Raw genomic sequence first — 14,060 nt, 5'->3', positions numbered from 1 at the left:
ATTATACTGGAACTAATATGATTTTCAAAATGACCCATAAGTAGTTTCATGCAGCTCTCCAGAGCTCTGTCAGTCTTTGTCCCCATGTCTTGGTCAAAGTGGGAACAGTATTGTCAGTATTCTCAGCAAGAAAACACTGTTTACAGCCCACAATCTGATGGACGGGACTTGGATCTTCTATCTGTGTATTCAGCATTTTCATGAAAGGGGGTTCTTGAATCCCTGTCTTGTCCACTCTAAAATCCTCCTATCCATACACCCTTGTTAAAAAACAGAACACTTCAGCCTGTTTCTCATGCATTAAATCCTAAAGGGGACGTTTAAGATGGAAAACCAAGAATATTACCATCCTTCATTTAGTTGTTTATTGTAAAATTCTACAACACCAAGTGGTTTTAACCCCACAGTCCTCAACAGAGACTCTATATAAACCAAAAGTACTCAGGACTTCCTTATATTTAAAACTCTATTCATAGTAAAGGAAATACATGTTTCAAATCATAACAAATAATAAAAAAATACACCTTTACATCTACTCTATTGTCAGTTTCAGTGTAGGGAAAGTCAAATCAGTGGCTGTGAAATGGAATTACAGTTATCATTATTAAGTAATCAGAACGTTCCATTTTATTACAACATTGAAAAACTGGCTCTGGCTAGAATGAGTCCATAATTGTTAAATGCGATTTGCATTTGAGTTTTTTTGTAGAGAAAGACAGAGAGTGTTTGTAGCTTTTGCACACAATACCAGTGATCTGATAAAAAAAAAAAATTAAAGCATGGATGTGTTCCTATTCTAATCGTATTCATACTGTAACAAAACAGAGCTGTTGTGTGAAAACTGAAGTGTTTTTATTTAGACTGGAGCACATTTGCAAGTGTGTGTGTATGTGTGCGTGCATGTGTGTGTGTTTGTGTGTATGTGTGCGTGCGCGTACGTACGTGTGGAACTGCACCATGCTCACATTCTCCTGATAAGACATAGCATGCCAATCGAGGGATCTGGTGGAGACAAAGATGAAGTCCAGGTTGAGCCCCTCTATCGGCTCTAGGCGTCTGTCTCATTAGCATAATCTCTGCCTCCCATTATCAGCTGGAGAGAGGAGCTGACCCTCCTGATCCACACCGGTCTGTCAAACTTTATTCTCCTCCATTCTGGGAATCTGCATTGTGCTGCCATCTAAAGCGAGTATGGAGCTGCTGCTAGCATGCGATACCAAACCACCAATGCTGTTCCGGTTTTCAGCACAGCTGCGTGGACACTGCTGGCCACATTGTGCTCTGATATGCCTGGTGCTTTCCAAGAGCGGCTGTTCGCTTAGATTGACATTCAAATCGTCCTGAGTTTATTTGCTTACGAAACACACAACAAAACAACACTTTCAAAAGAAAATGCAGATTATATAATGGCAAATAACATTTATTGCCAATTCCAAGGCAGGTGGGATCCTCATGAAAATTTTTAAGTCTTTTGTTGAACTCGTTGAACCTCATTGATTTTTGTTTAATGACAGAATTATCAGATACTCAAAGCTGCATTCTGAGATCATTTACAACAGTGTCTCCAGATACTCCTGAAGACTTGTCTTTCAGAGATGGGTGTGAGAAATGGATTGCTGATTGCTTGCTGTCAAGAAGCATCTTGATCTTTTTTGTCTGCATTTTTTGTCAGCAGTACTTTATTACTTCAATGGTTTTGTCAAGGTGGCATGGTGGTGCAGTGGTCAGCACTCAAGCATGCGGTCTCTCTGAGTGGCGTTTGCATGCTCTCCCTGTGCTTGTGTGGGTTCTCTCTGGTACTCCAGCTTCCTCCCACAGTCCAAAGACATCAAGAGGGGACGAGGCTGATTGATACTCTAAATTGACTGTAGGTGTGACTGTGAGTGTGAATGGTTGTCTGTCTCTATGTGTTGGCCCTGAGATGGATTGGTGACCTGTCCAGGGTGAACCCTGCCTCTCACCCGAAATCCGCTGGGATAGGCTCCAGCCCCCCCGCGACCCTTAACAGGATAAGCAGTAGAAAATGGATGGATGGATGGATGGATAGATGGATGGTTTTGTCAGAAATGTCTTCACTCTAAAAAAAATTCTGACCAGAAGACAAGTGCTTCTGTTGGAAGCTTGTTGTTGGTAGCCAAGCTTACATTGTCTAATCACTCTGTTCTGTATAGTCACACAACTTTCTTGCCCCTCTCTGGTTTTTACTAATATTAGGTGACCTATTCCCTAGTCTCACTATCATTTTGTCATGACTAGCCCATTGTCTCTGCTATCTCACCCTTTTATTGTCGAACTCGGCAGCAGGCCCAGGAAGCTCTGACTTGAGTTTGAATACCAGCCTAATGAATGAATGTAGGGGTGGCATGCTTCAGAGGTAGAGTGGCTGACTAGCAACCGAAGGGTTGCTGATTCGATCCTCACTTCCTCCGGTGACGATGTTGAAATGTCTGTGAGCAAGATAGTGAGCCCCTAATTGCTCCTGATGGCCCTGTGACAGATAAGCGACCCGTCCAGGGTGAATCCTGCCTTTTGCCCAATGTCAGCTGGGATAGACTCCAACCCCCCACGACCTTTAACGGATAAGTGTTATAGAAAATGGATTGATGGGATGAATATACTGATTTGGAGGCAAATGCATCTGATGTGTCGACAAGCAAAAACCTGTGAATGAGGTCGACTTTTGCATCCCTTTTCTGAGAGAATTTCACCTCATCAAGTTGGATAGTTGACATTACACGTTTATTTAATATTCGTTTATACTGCCTTTCTGTTATTTATGAAAAATTCTTAAAATCAAATTGTAACTGTACCTGTTTTGATTGAAAATAATGCAATGCATATGTTGTTGTTCCCTGATGCCTTGCTTTTTAAGATAGGTTCTAAATATAGATGTATCTCTGCAAAGAATCAATCTCAAGTATTCCTGGTGACTTCTCCATCTGGTGAAACCATGACTCACGTCCATTCCTATCGTAATCCAGTCTGGAAAAAATATTTTCTGTGTTTTCCTGCCTGTAGTTTAATATATTGCCATGCAAATCTACCGTCGGTAGCCTACTGTCAAAGGAAAATAAAGTGATTGTTTGGAAGGGGAATTAAAAAAACAACAACAAATAGGCAAACAAGAAAAAACAGACTTTATGGACATTTTCCTCACACAAAATCTGTGCAGAGCAAGAGGAAGACAGAAAATACTGTAAGGCAATAAGGAAGCCTTATTTTCCCTCCCTCCCATCCCTCTTTCTCTCCCTCCAACCTCTGCACCTCTCCTCTCCTAAATCCAGCAGCATCATGAGGGAAAACAAATAGAGTCCATCACGTTGCAGCAGCACCCCGAGGACTTGGAGGTGCCTTTTGGAAAGTGATCCCAGCCCACTGCAGCGGCCTCAAGTGTTGTCACGCTGAGTTAGTGCCAAATTGCTTTGCAGCAATCCCTTCCACCCCCATCTCTTCACCAACCTACCAGCAACAAACAACCAGTGTACTGAATATAGAGGCTTTATTTGAAGATGTGCATGTGTACAAATATTTTTTTTTACCTTGGTTTTTAGGAAAACAAAGCTTTGCAGGGACTAAAATGATGCAGAATTGATTTAATTAATGCAGCAGCATGTCCTGTGGCCACATGTAATCCATTGAGAATTCTCTCGCAGGAGCTTTCAAGGGGGGCACAAGTGGGGGAATACAAAAAGATACTCTCCATGAGACTCTTCCAGTGGCCTGTAATGGCAGCCTTGCACTAATCCCATAATTCCTTGTTTAATTAAACTACAGAGCCGACCCTGTCGTTGTCTAAGCCAGTTTAATAGGGATTTTCTTTCTTTTTTCACCAGCACATGACCAACTTCAGCGCACAGAGAAAGCTGTCATATTCAAGCCAGTCAATAAGCAGTGAAGAAAAAACTAATCTCTATATCTATATCTATATCAATATATCTATAGATATAGATATATACACAAATATATAAAAATGTGTATTATATAATTTCTCAACACAATACAGTTGTTGCACAAATATTTATAACAACTATTAACCTTTCATATTTACGAATTACTGTTCCATTGGAGAGCATTTCAATATAAAATAAATGAAAAAAAATGTTGGTGTTGTGCATAGCAAATTAAAATAGTATTCTACTATTTGCACAATTACCAAATGCACATGCTTCGCAGTTGAATAGTTGTACTTTTCAAACCCTGAAATTCTTTGAATTTGTAGGTCATCACATGCACAATGATTCATCCCACTGTCAAATCTCTCCAGGGTATATTCCATGAAGAGCCTCTGGGATGTTTGTAACATTTCCCAAATTGATGAACTGTCTGTCAGGAGAAACCCTAATATCACAGACTGAGGGGAGTTTCTCAATTCTTAAATCAATTTACGGTGTCACCATTCAATACTCGATTTTTTTTGTTTCAACATCACATGCATTTTTGATGCACTTGTGCAGTATAGTACTTTGTTGTGCAAATGCATTGTTAGACATTTACAGTAAATATAGATACAAATAAATTACATAGAAAATATAAGAAGATATTGAAATATAAGAGACCTTTTATTGCAGAACATGTAAATCAAAACATTGTTGGATTGAAGTGCATTTCTGAATAGTCTCAAGTTTTCTACACAGCAGAGAACATTTTTTTCTAGAGACAAATGACATTCTAACACATTAAGAGTTCAGTGTCAGTACAAAATGTGACAAGACTAAAATTTGAATGCAAGCAACTCTTCTGATTCCATCATGTACTAATATAACATCATTTCCACCATCAATACTTTCACAAAGTAAATTTTCATTGTGAGAAAACTGTAATAAAAACTATAATACATTTGATTTATAAGGCACTTTTCACATATATATATATATATATATATATATATATATATATATATATACATACAGCGTATAGCTGAAAAGAATAACTATAAAAAGAATGATAACAATGCCAAAGTCAACAATATAGTAAAACACATACATCTATTATTATTATCATCATCATCATCATCATCATCATCACCATTATTATTATTATTATTATTTTCAATAAAAGTTGTAAATAGTCCCAGTGCAATAATATACAAATTTCGAAAAAAGATAATCATGAGTAGTGTGTGTGTGTGTGTGTGTGTGTGTGTGTGTGTGTGTGTGTGTGTGTGTGTGTGTGTATGGTCTGTGGGTAACATGGTATTAAGAGTAGGCTCTGTGAAAAACAAAAAAGTTTTAAGTCTTTTAAAAACATTGTTGATCTGTGGGGTCCTCATGTGATCAGGGAGGTAATTCCACAGGTGGGAAGCAGTCAGAACAGAAAGCTGGTTTGGGGCTTGGTTTTGGGGCAGAGAGGATCTAGTTGTTGCTGGATCTTGCTTGTAGCAGAAGGTTTGAAGAGTTAAGTATTTTATAATCTATCCTGTAAGAGAAAAGGGAGCTACTGCAGTGAGAGTTAGATGGGTGTATTGTAGGAGTGTTTTCTCACTTCAGTCAGGATCCTGGTGGGGCTGTTCTAACTGCAGTGGACTCTGAAGTGCAGACTGAGATGAGAAGGTCCGTTTCATGTACAGTATAAAGGATGGGTTTGCTTTCAGTGACTGGTAAAAAAGAGGGAGTGTCAAGGTTTAGGGTGGGTTGTAGGGCACTCAGTGGATGACACTTGAGGTTAGAAGTGTGTGTGTGTGTGTGTGTGTGTGTGTGTGTGTGTGTGTGTGTGTGTGTGTGTGTGTGTCTTGCTGTGCTCCCAGCACTACTAGTTTCAAGAGCGATGGTGTTCTGATGACATGGCAGAGGTGTGACAGTGTGCTTCACTTACCAGAGAGATGGGATGCAGTGACCAGGCTAGGAGTAAACAAACTTTTTATGTGTATGTCTGTGTGTAATGGGATCAATGAATGAGTCCAAGTTATTTGCTAATTGAGATGAACATTGTAGTTTTGCAGTTGTTGAGTTTCAGCCATTTCAAGATGGAATATTTCAACATCATGTCTGTTGTGGGGAATGTTGGCTGGTGTTTGCTGCTAGTCATGGACTAGATGCACAGAGATATTAGGCATGGCAAAAAAGGTCACCAGCATGGCAGGGAATGAAACTGAGACTAGTTCACGGAGACTGGATTTGAAGGAAAATCTAGGTAAAGCATAGAGGACTGAGTCAGTAGCAGCTATGTACCAATCTGAGGTATACTCACGCCTGGCTTTTTTTTGGAGCAGTTCACAGTGAAAATGCAAGCTCAAGAAACCTATATAACCTGTATAAAGTGAGCAGAGCAGTGCTTCACAACACAACTGAGGCATTAAGATAAATTAAACTAGTATCAGATTGGTATCCAAAGCTCACATATCTATATTTGGACTGAAAGACTGATTGATGCTTCCCTTATTCCATTTTTTATTTTGGTTTTAGATAAAGGCAAGTGATGTCAATGAAAACTAAAATATCTCGTACTTTAGCACTGGATCTGCCATCCACTAGTCTAGAGCAGAGAATTATAAATCCGAACTACTCACCAACCCTGGTAAGCAGCCTCATTTTTGGAGTGGATATCTGTACGCATCAGATAATCTTCCGCTGCTCCTTTTGAACAGTAGCATGGATACCTTGTGTGTGAGAGAAATCAGCTGCACAATAAATACATAAGGACTATTTTCAGCCAGCCAGTGTTTGCCTGGGCTGCCCTTAGGCCTATAGTGAAAGAATGGTACGACACTTATCACCAGCAAGGTGGTCTGGAGAGATTAACACTGCTCATTCCACTCTAACTCTCAGCACCATGCCCCCAGGGATGCTGAGATATGCAGGTTTTGATATAGAATAATACTACAAGGAAATGTTTTGTCATATAAATAACCATACAGAGAAATCATGTAGGCTTCAGAAAAGTCATTGGAGCAGTTTGAAGCATCATGTTTCCTTCCTCTACCTCCCTCTCTCTGTGTGTTTGCAAAGTTTTGATGATGCTTATTGCTGTGTTTAGTGTTCAAAACTGACATGGTCTGCGCTTGGATCTACTGCGTTTATTCATCTCTCTCTTTCTCTCTCTCCCTCCTATACGCTCTCTCTCTCACACACACAGACACATACACACACACACACTCACAGACACACACAATCAAGCAAATTAACACAAAAAACCTAGAATTAATCCTAAAATAAAAAAACAAAACAAAACACAGGCGCAAATGAACAAAAGCATACACACATATTATAGAAATAAATATTTTTTAGAAATTTATATGATAACATGAGAGGCTGCACTGTGTTGCCAGTAGATGTTCCGAGATAATTTCCATCAATGAGGATATTTTTAGCATTTACAAGAAATTCATTTAACAGGTGGGTTAAATAAACTACACTTATATTCTTGTAAGCTTTGATGTTTGTTTCTTTAACTGTTTAGAGTTTACTTTGCTGAATAAGGATTTTACTTTCCTGCTACTGTAATTGGATACCATTTGTGGATGACATGAATACAGGTCATATTAGGACAGAAATAATAAGAGAATGTAGTCACTGAAGATATTTCAATGTGAATACAGAAAGCTGATGCTAGACTGCAATGCTGACTTGAAAAGATGTACAGTATGTGAATAATATGGATGTATGAACAATATGGAATGAACAAAGTTTTGTTGAAAAAAAAAAGACTGATACCAGACTGCAACATTAATTTTAACTTTTGAACAATGTTTGAGGCCTTAATAAGACTGGAAAAATTTGGCCATGCAATACACTAGAAATACCGCATTGCTCTTGTACACCTCTGCAAAATGTGACTGTCACCTTTGATCACCAAAATCTTTTAAGCTTATCCGCAAGGTACAGTGGATGTTTGTTTCAAATGTGAAGAAAGGGTCTCTCTCTCTGTCTCTTCTGTCTCTGTCTCTATGTCTCTCTGTCTGTCTATCTCACTGTCTGTCTGTCTCTCTCTCTCTCTCTCTCTCTCTCTCTCTCTCGCACACACACTCGCATACACAGTTATAATATAGTGGGTTAAAAATGTCCTGGGTGCACGGCATGAGTCGGAGGTAGAGTGGCTGTCTAGCAACCGAAGGTTCCTTGGTTCGATCCTCACTTCCCCGAGTGACCATGTTGAAGCATCCTTTAGCAAGATACTGAACCCCTAATTGCTTCTGATTTCCCTGTAACGGACTGGTGTCCCATTCAGGGTGTACCCCGCCTCTTACCCAATGTCAGCTGGGATAGACTCCGCCCCCTCCTGCGACCCTTAACGGATAAACGATATAGAAAATGGAAGGATGGAAAATGTACGGTCTTTCAGTGAAAACTTTTGAAATGTGTGTGATAGTGACCCTACAGACCAGAGTAACAGTCAGCTTGTCACGAACACAAACACCCTTAAATAACACTTTACCTACAGAAAAGACTGCAAAATGAATGTTGTTTTTAACGTCAATTTGAAAAGATCTACTACTAATCTGTGCATTAAATCCTCAGAAAGGTGTAAAGGATCACCTCCAAACCTTCTAGCCTACTAGTAGTAGGGTGACTTAGATGGCTCTTGGGTTAGATGGCTCTCACTGTTCACTGTGTTCATTGAGTACTTTTAGGGTCTTGAATATGAATACGTCACTCTCATACCTCAGCATTAGTCTGCGTAGTTTATTCACCATACAGTGTATTCACAGTGTCATGGGGTGACCTAGTGTATCCTGTTTGTCCAGGCAGTCGAATGGACGAGGTTTCAGACGTGGAGTCGGAGCCTGATCTCCCACTGAAGAGGAAACAACGCAGGAGTCGAACGACATTCACAGCAGAGCAGCTGGAGGAACTGGAGAAGGCATTTGAAAGAACCCACTACCCTGATATCTACACGAGGGAGGAGCTGGCTCAGAGGACCAAACTCACAGAGGCTCGGGTCCAGGTAATTGACTGATATCTGTTCGTCCCTCCAGCCATTTTTGCTCCCTGTCTCTTTGAAGTTGATGGACTGAATGTAAAGGTTTCACCAATAATCATCTTCTCTTATTAACAGTGAAAATGCAACCTAGGATTTTTTTTTTCTTCCAGCTACAAGTTTTTGTCTGTATGTCTCCATCTGGCCGGTGCAATTTTACATATTTATTGGCATTTATTTATTGCTACTTGGAAGGTCAGTTTTGGTTCATCTTGTTTTTGACAGACTGCCACCTATTAACCCAAAACTAACCAGTTAATTGCATTTAAATGATGTGGCATATGAGAAGCCCTTTCCTTTTAATCTGGCTTTGATGGCAAGTTATGATGGCCCATAACATGAATCACTGGGGATGCACATGGTGACGGTCGCAATGTTTATGGCATTATCATGGATGTAGGCTGTGACATCCAACTTTTCACGAGTCAGTGTCTCTGTGAGGTTGTTGGAGTTGGTTCTTGAACAGGATGTGGACCCCATCTCACAGTCGGCATTGACGGTCTGACAGGTAGTTTTGAGTTCTTTTTTGCTTTTAAGGGCTGACCAGCAGTCAGTTGTTAGAGCTAGCTTCTATGACTTTGCTAGCTTGATGCTATCTCATTAAAACTTGCACTTGCTGTTTAACAAGCTCTTTGAATCCTTTCGTCTGAACCACGCTGACCACACAACATGTACTTTAACGTACAGTATATTTAATTTCTACACAATCTTTACTCTTGGCATTTTCTCTGGCCAGACCAGTAAAATTATTGACAATCTCTGAATTAAATAGCTGTTTGATGGCATGCAGTTGATATATCCTCAGTCAGCAATGGCTTTTCTGTATGGTTTTGTTCCACAAATTTCCTCTTTAGAGAGCAATATTTTCAAAGAGAGTAGTTGGAATGTGTCATGTGCCTCATGTGTAACATTGAGGGTCCTTCATATAGACATTATTCCAGCTTTGTTTCCATCCATCCATGCATTCATCCATCCATCCTTCCATTTTCTTCCGATTATCCTGTTAAGGGTCGCGGGGGGCTGGACCCTATCCCAGTGACCTTCGGGCGAGAGGCGGGGTTCACCCTGGACAGGTTGCCAGTCCATCACAGGGCCAACACATAGAGACAGACAACCATTCACACTCACAGTCACACCTACAGTCAATTTAGAGTATCAATCAGCCTCGTCCCCTCTTGATGTCTTTGGACTGTTGGAGGAAGCTGGAGTACCAGAGAGAACCCACACAGGAACAGGGAGAACATGGAGACTCCACACAAAAAGATTGAAAGTTCTTTCCAGAGTTCCACCTTCCTTGTGGATTTTGGGGAGGCCGTAAATCCGTGGAACTGCGTCTCGGGGTGACAGCAAAGTTCATTCCTTTGGCAAGGACGCGTTTCCACTGCACCATCATGCTGCCCCAGCTTTGTTTCATTAGTCTTATTTCAGCGAATTGCTGACATCTTGTGCTTTGTACCTGATTATCATTGTTGTCAATAAGTGTAGTTCTATGTGTAATTATTCTAGCTGGCCTTGTGATTAAGGGGTACAAGCTGGTACTGTGAATTTAATTCTGTGGTTGAATTGTGTTCATGGAGGTTGAGTAGATTAATATTGAAATCTCTACAGAAAATTTTCTTGTTTTTAAAGTGTAATACAGTTGTATTTGTCGTTCTTGAATATATAAATATAAGATCTATATATTTCTTTCTATGTATTCTGTATTAGAATTACTCAATCTATATTTACATTCCTTTTCGACTTGTGTCACAGTGTTTGTGTCCCGTAGAAATTTCTCTGAGGGTCTATGTAATTTTCATTTTGTTTTGATTTGTATTCACTTTAATTGAAAGTTATCAAGTTCAGTTTTTTCCGATTCTGTTGATGAGTGTCCGGATTGAGGTTGGTCCTGTTGCTGAGGGTGTTGTCCAGCTGTAGGCGTTTCTTCACTGTTTCCACAGCCTCCACGGTAGGGACGCAGGTGAACAAGGAGGTCACATCGTAGGACACCATGGTCTCATCTGGGTCCAGCTTGAGTTCTCTAACCTTGTTCACGAAGTCCATGGAATTCTGGACGTGGTGGGGGGGTTTCCTGTCCTGTGAGTCCGCTGTGACCTTGAGTCGTAGTTCATCTGCTTCTGTGGTGGAGAGGTTGTTCTTCTTGATGGCGGATTCTGTGGCAGTGATGAGGTCCACAGTCGGGAGATGTTTCGGGGTGCGGACTCACAGGACAGGTGGATAAGGAACTTATCCAACAGGGAGCTCACCAGTCCTGAGAAACACGTCCTTGCCAAAGGAATGAACTTTGCTGTCACCCCGAGACGCAGTTCCACGGATTTACGGCCTCCCCAAAATCCACAAGGAAGGTGCCCCGCTCCGACCCATTGTCAGCAGCATAAACTCCGTGACGTGCAACATCGCCAAACACGTCGCCACCATCTTAGCCCCCTTGGTAGGGAAAACCCCCCACCACGTCCAGAATTCCATGGACTTCGTGAACAAGGTTAGAGAACTCAAGCTGGACCCAGATGAGACCATGGTGTCCTACGATGTGACCTCCTTGTTCACCTGCGTCCCTACCGTGGAGGCTGTGGAAACAGTGAAGAAACGCCTACAGCTGGACAACACCCTCAGCAACAGGACCAACCTCAATCCGGACCAAATCTGCCAACTTCTGGACCTTTGCCTGAACACAACCTACTTCCAGTACAGAGGGAAGTTTTTCAGGCAAAAACACGGCTGTGCCATGGGTTCTCCCGTATCTCCTATCGTGGCCAACCTATACATGGAAGAGGTGGAACAGAGGGCCCTGACTTCCTTCAGTGGACCCTCCCCCACCCACTGTTTCCGATACGTTGATGACACCTGGGTGAAGATCAAGGTTCAGGAGGTACAACCGTTTACAGCACACATCAACTCGGTAGACGTCAACATCAAGTTCACCAGAGAGGATGTGAAAGACAACCATCTGCCCTTTTTGGACTGCGACGTCTACATTCAAGAGGACAGGAGCCTGAGGGTGGATGTGTACAGGAAACCCACCCACACTGACCAATACTTGCTTTTTGACTCTCACCATCCTCTGGAGCACAAGTTAGGTGTCATCAGGACGCTGCAACACCGAGCGGAGACCATCCCCACCAGCGTCCAAGGCCGGAAAAAAGAACAGCAGCATCTGAAAAGAGCACTTAAAACTTGTGGCTTCCCAGACTGGACCTTTGTGAAATCCTCTTCCAGGTCCAGAAAGGAGGAGAGCTCCAGGAGGAGGGAAGATGAAGAAGGCAGGAGAAAAAACATAGTGATCCCCTATGTGGCAGGGGTTTCTGAGAAATTAAGGAGAATCTATAATAAGCACCGCATCCCTGTGTCTTTTAAACCAGACAACACTCTGAGACAAAGACTGGTTCACCCCAAAGATCCCACCCCTCACAGCCAGAAAAGCAATCTGGTATACGCTGTCAGATGCAGTGAGGCCTGCACGGATCTCTGCATAGGGTAAACCAAACAGCCCCTCAACAAGCGCATGGCCCAACATAGAAGAGCCAACTCTGGAGGACAGGACTCAGCGGTTTTCCTCCACCTCAAGGAGGAAAGCCACTCCTTCCAGGACGACCATGTCCAAATCCTCGACAGAGAGGACAGATGGTTTGAAAGAGGAGTTAAAGAAGCCATCCACGTCAGGATAGAGAAACCATCTTTGAACAGAGGAGGTGGACTGCGACATTTCCTTTCACCTATTTACAACCAAGTCCTTTCAAAACTTCCCCAAAGAGCTCAGCTGAAAGACCCATGTGGAACGGCTGATGCCAGCACAGCCCATTAGCATCTGAGTGGTCGGTGAAACTCCCTAACGACCACCCCTGAAACTCCCTGACACCGCACAACGACTGTCGTTTGGGGAGGCCAGGTGAGTCTCGGGAGGGTCGTTTCCACCACAATAGCACTGACCACTCCCACATAGGTTTATAAGCTGGAGTTTCCACACTCTTCACTAGAACTGAAGAAGCCTCTCGGATGAGAGGTGAAACGTCTTTAAGATAAACTTATGTCCAGTTGACCAGATTTTACTTCACTTCGATCTACGATGACCTGGATGAATGAGAACGTACACAGACATCTTGTGCTTTAAACTTCACCAGTATTCTGTGCTGACATGAGCAGGGCCAGTCCTCGCCATTTTGGTGCCCTCGGCGAATTCGAGCTTCGGTGCCCCCCCTCAAACATCAGGGACAACAATGGTCTCAAGACAAACAGTATATTTTTATATTTTAAAATGACTTAAGAAACAAAGGAACACATCAAAGAATGAATAAATTATTAAATATTAACAACTGCATTCCCTTTTGGAAATATTGTTGTTAACATGTTATCAACAAAGTCACTCAGTCCTCCTAGTGACAGCAAATATTTTTGTTTCAACAACATGTATTGAAAAGGTGCTATGTTCAGCAGAATTAGTTAATACTTTAAGGCTGCAAGCTGTACCTCACTTAAGGTAGCTGGAGCTCTGGAGGTGGTGGCACTGGATGATGATTTACCTGCAGCTGTATACAAACAGACAGAACATCCATAGCTGTTATAATTGTAAAATTTAACATAATAATAATAATAATAAAAATAATAATCGTCATCATCATAATCATCATCATCCTTTTCTTCCTCTTATCCTGTTAAGGGTCGTGGGGGGCTGGAGCCTATCTCCGCAGCTTTCGGGCGAGAGACGGGGTTCTCCCTGGACGGGTCGCCAGTCCATCGCAGGACAAACACTTATAGAAAGACAACAATTCACACTTACTGTGACACTCCATGAATAACAACAACAACAATAATAATAGGGTGGTACGGTGGTGCAGTTGTTAGCACTGTCGCCTCACAGCAAGAAGGTTCTGGGTTTGAGCCGCGGCCGGATCTTTCTGTGTGAGTCTGCATGTTCTCCCTGTTCCTGTGTGGGTTCTCTCTGGTACTCCAGCTTCCTCCCACAGTCCAAAGACTTCGAGAGGGGACGAGGCTGATTGATACTCTAAATTGACCGTAGGTGTGACTGTGAATGTGAGTGGTTGTTGGTCTATATGTGTTGGCCCTGCGATGGACTGGCAACCTTTCCAGGGTGAACCCCGCTTCTTGCCCGAAGGCCACTGGGATAGGCTCCAGCCCCCCATGACCCTTAA

The 14,060-nt window shown here is 42.1% G+C and overlaps 1 protein-coding gene across 4 annotated transcripts in view; it reads left to right on the top strand.

The window, feature by feature from the left end:
- Positions 1 to 14,060, top strand: part of LOC147255859 (paired box protein Pax-7-like) — a 66,525-nt gene that overhangs the window by 16,258 nt on the left and 36,207 nt on the right. For all 4 annotated transcript variants that reach the window (XM_086213890.1, XM_086213889.1, XM_086213888.1 and 1 more), the window contains exon 5: positions 8,681 to 8,880. In XM_086213890.1, coding sequence (XP_086070016.1) covers positions 8,681 to 8,880 — 200 coding nt within the window. The remainder of the gene's footprint in view (positions 1 to 8,680; positions 8,881 to 14,060) is intronic.

Source organism: Aulostomus chinensis, chromosome 9 (genome assembly GCF_037954235.1).
Source record: "Aulostomus chinensis isolate RoL2024-O1b breed Wild chromosome 9, RoL_Achi_v1.0, whole genome shotgun sequence".
NCBI lineage: Eukaryota > Metazoa > Chordata > Actinopteri > Syngnathiformes > Aulostomidae > Aulostomus > Aulostomus chinensis.
Note: the sequence above shows the minus strand (reverse complement) of the source record. Positions and strands in the feature narration are given on the sequence as shown.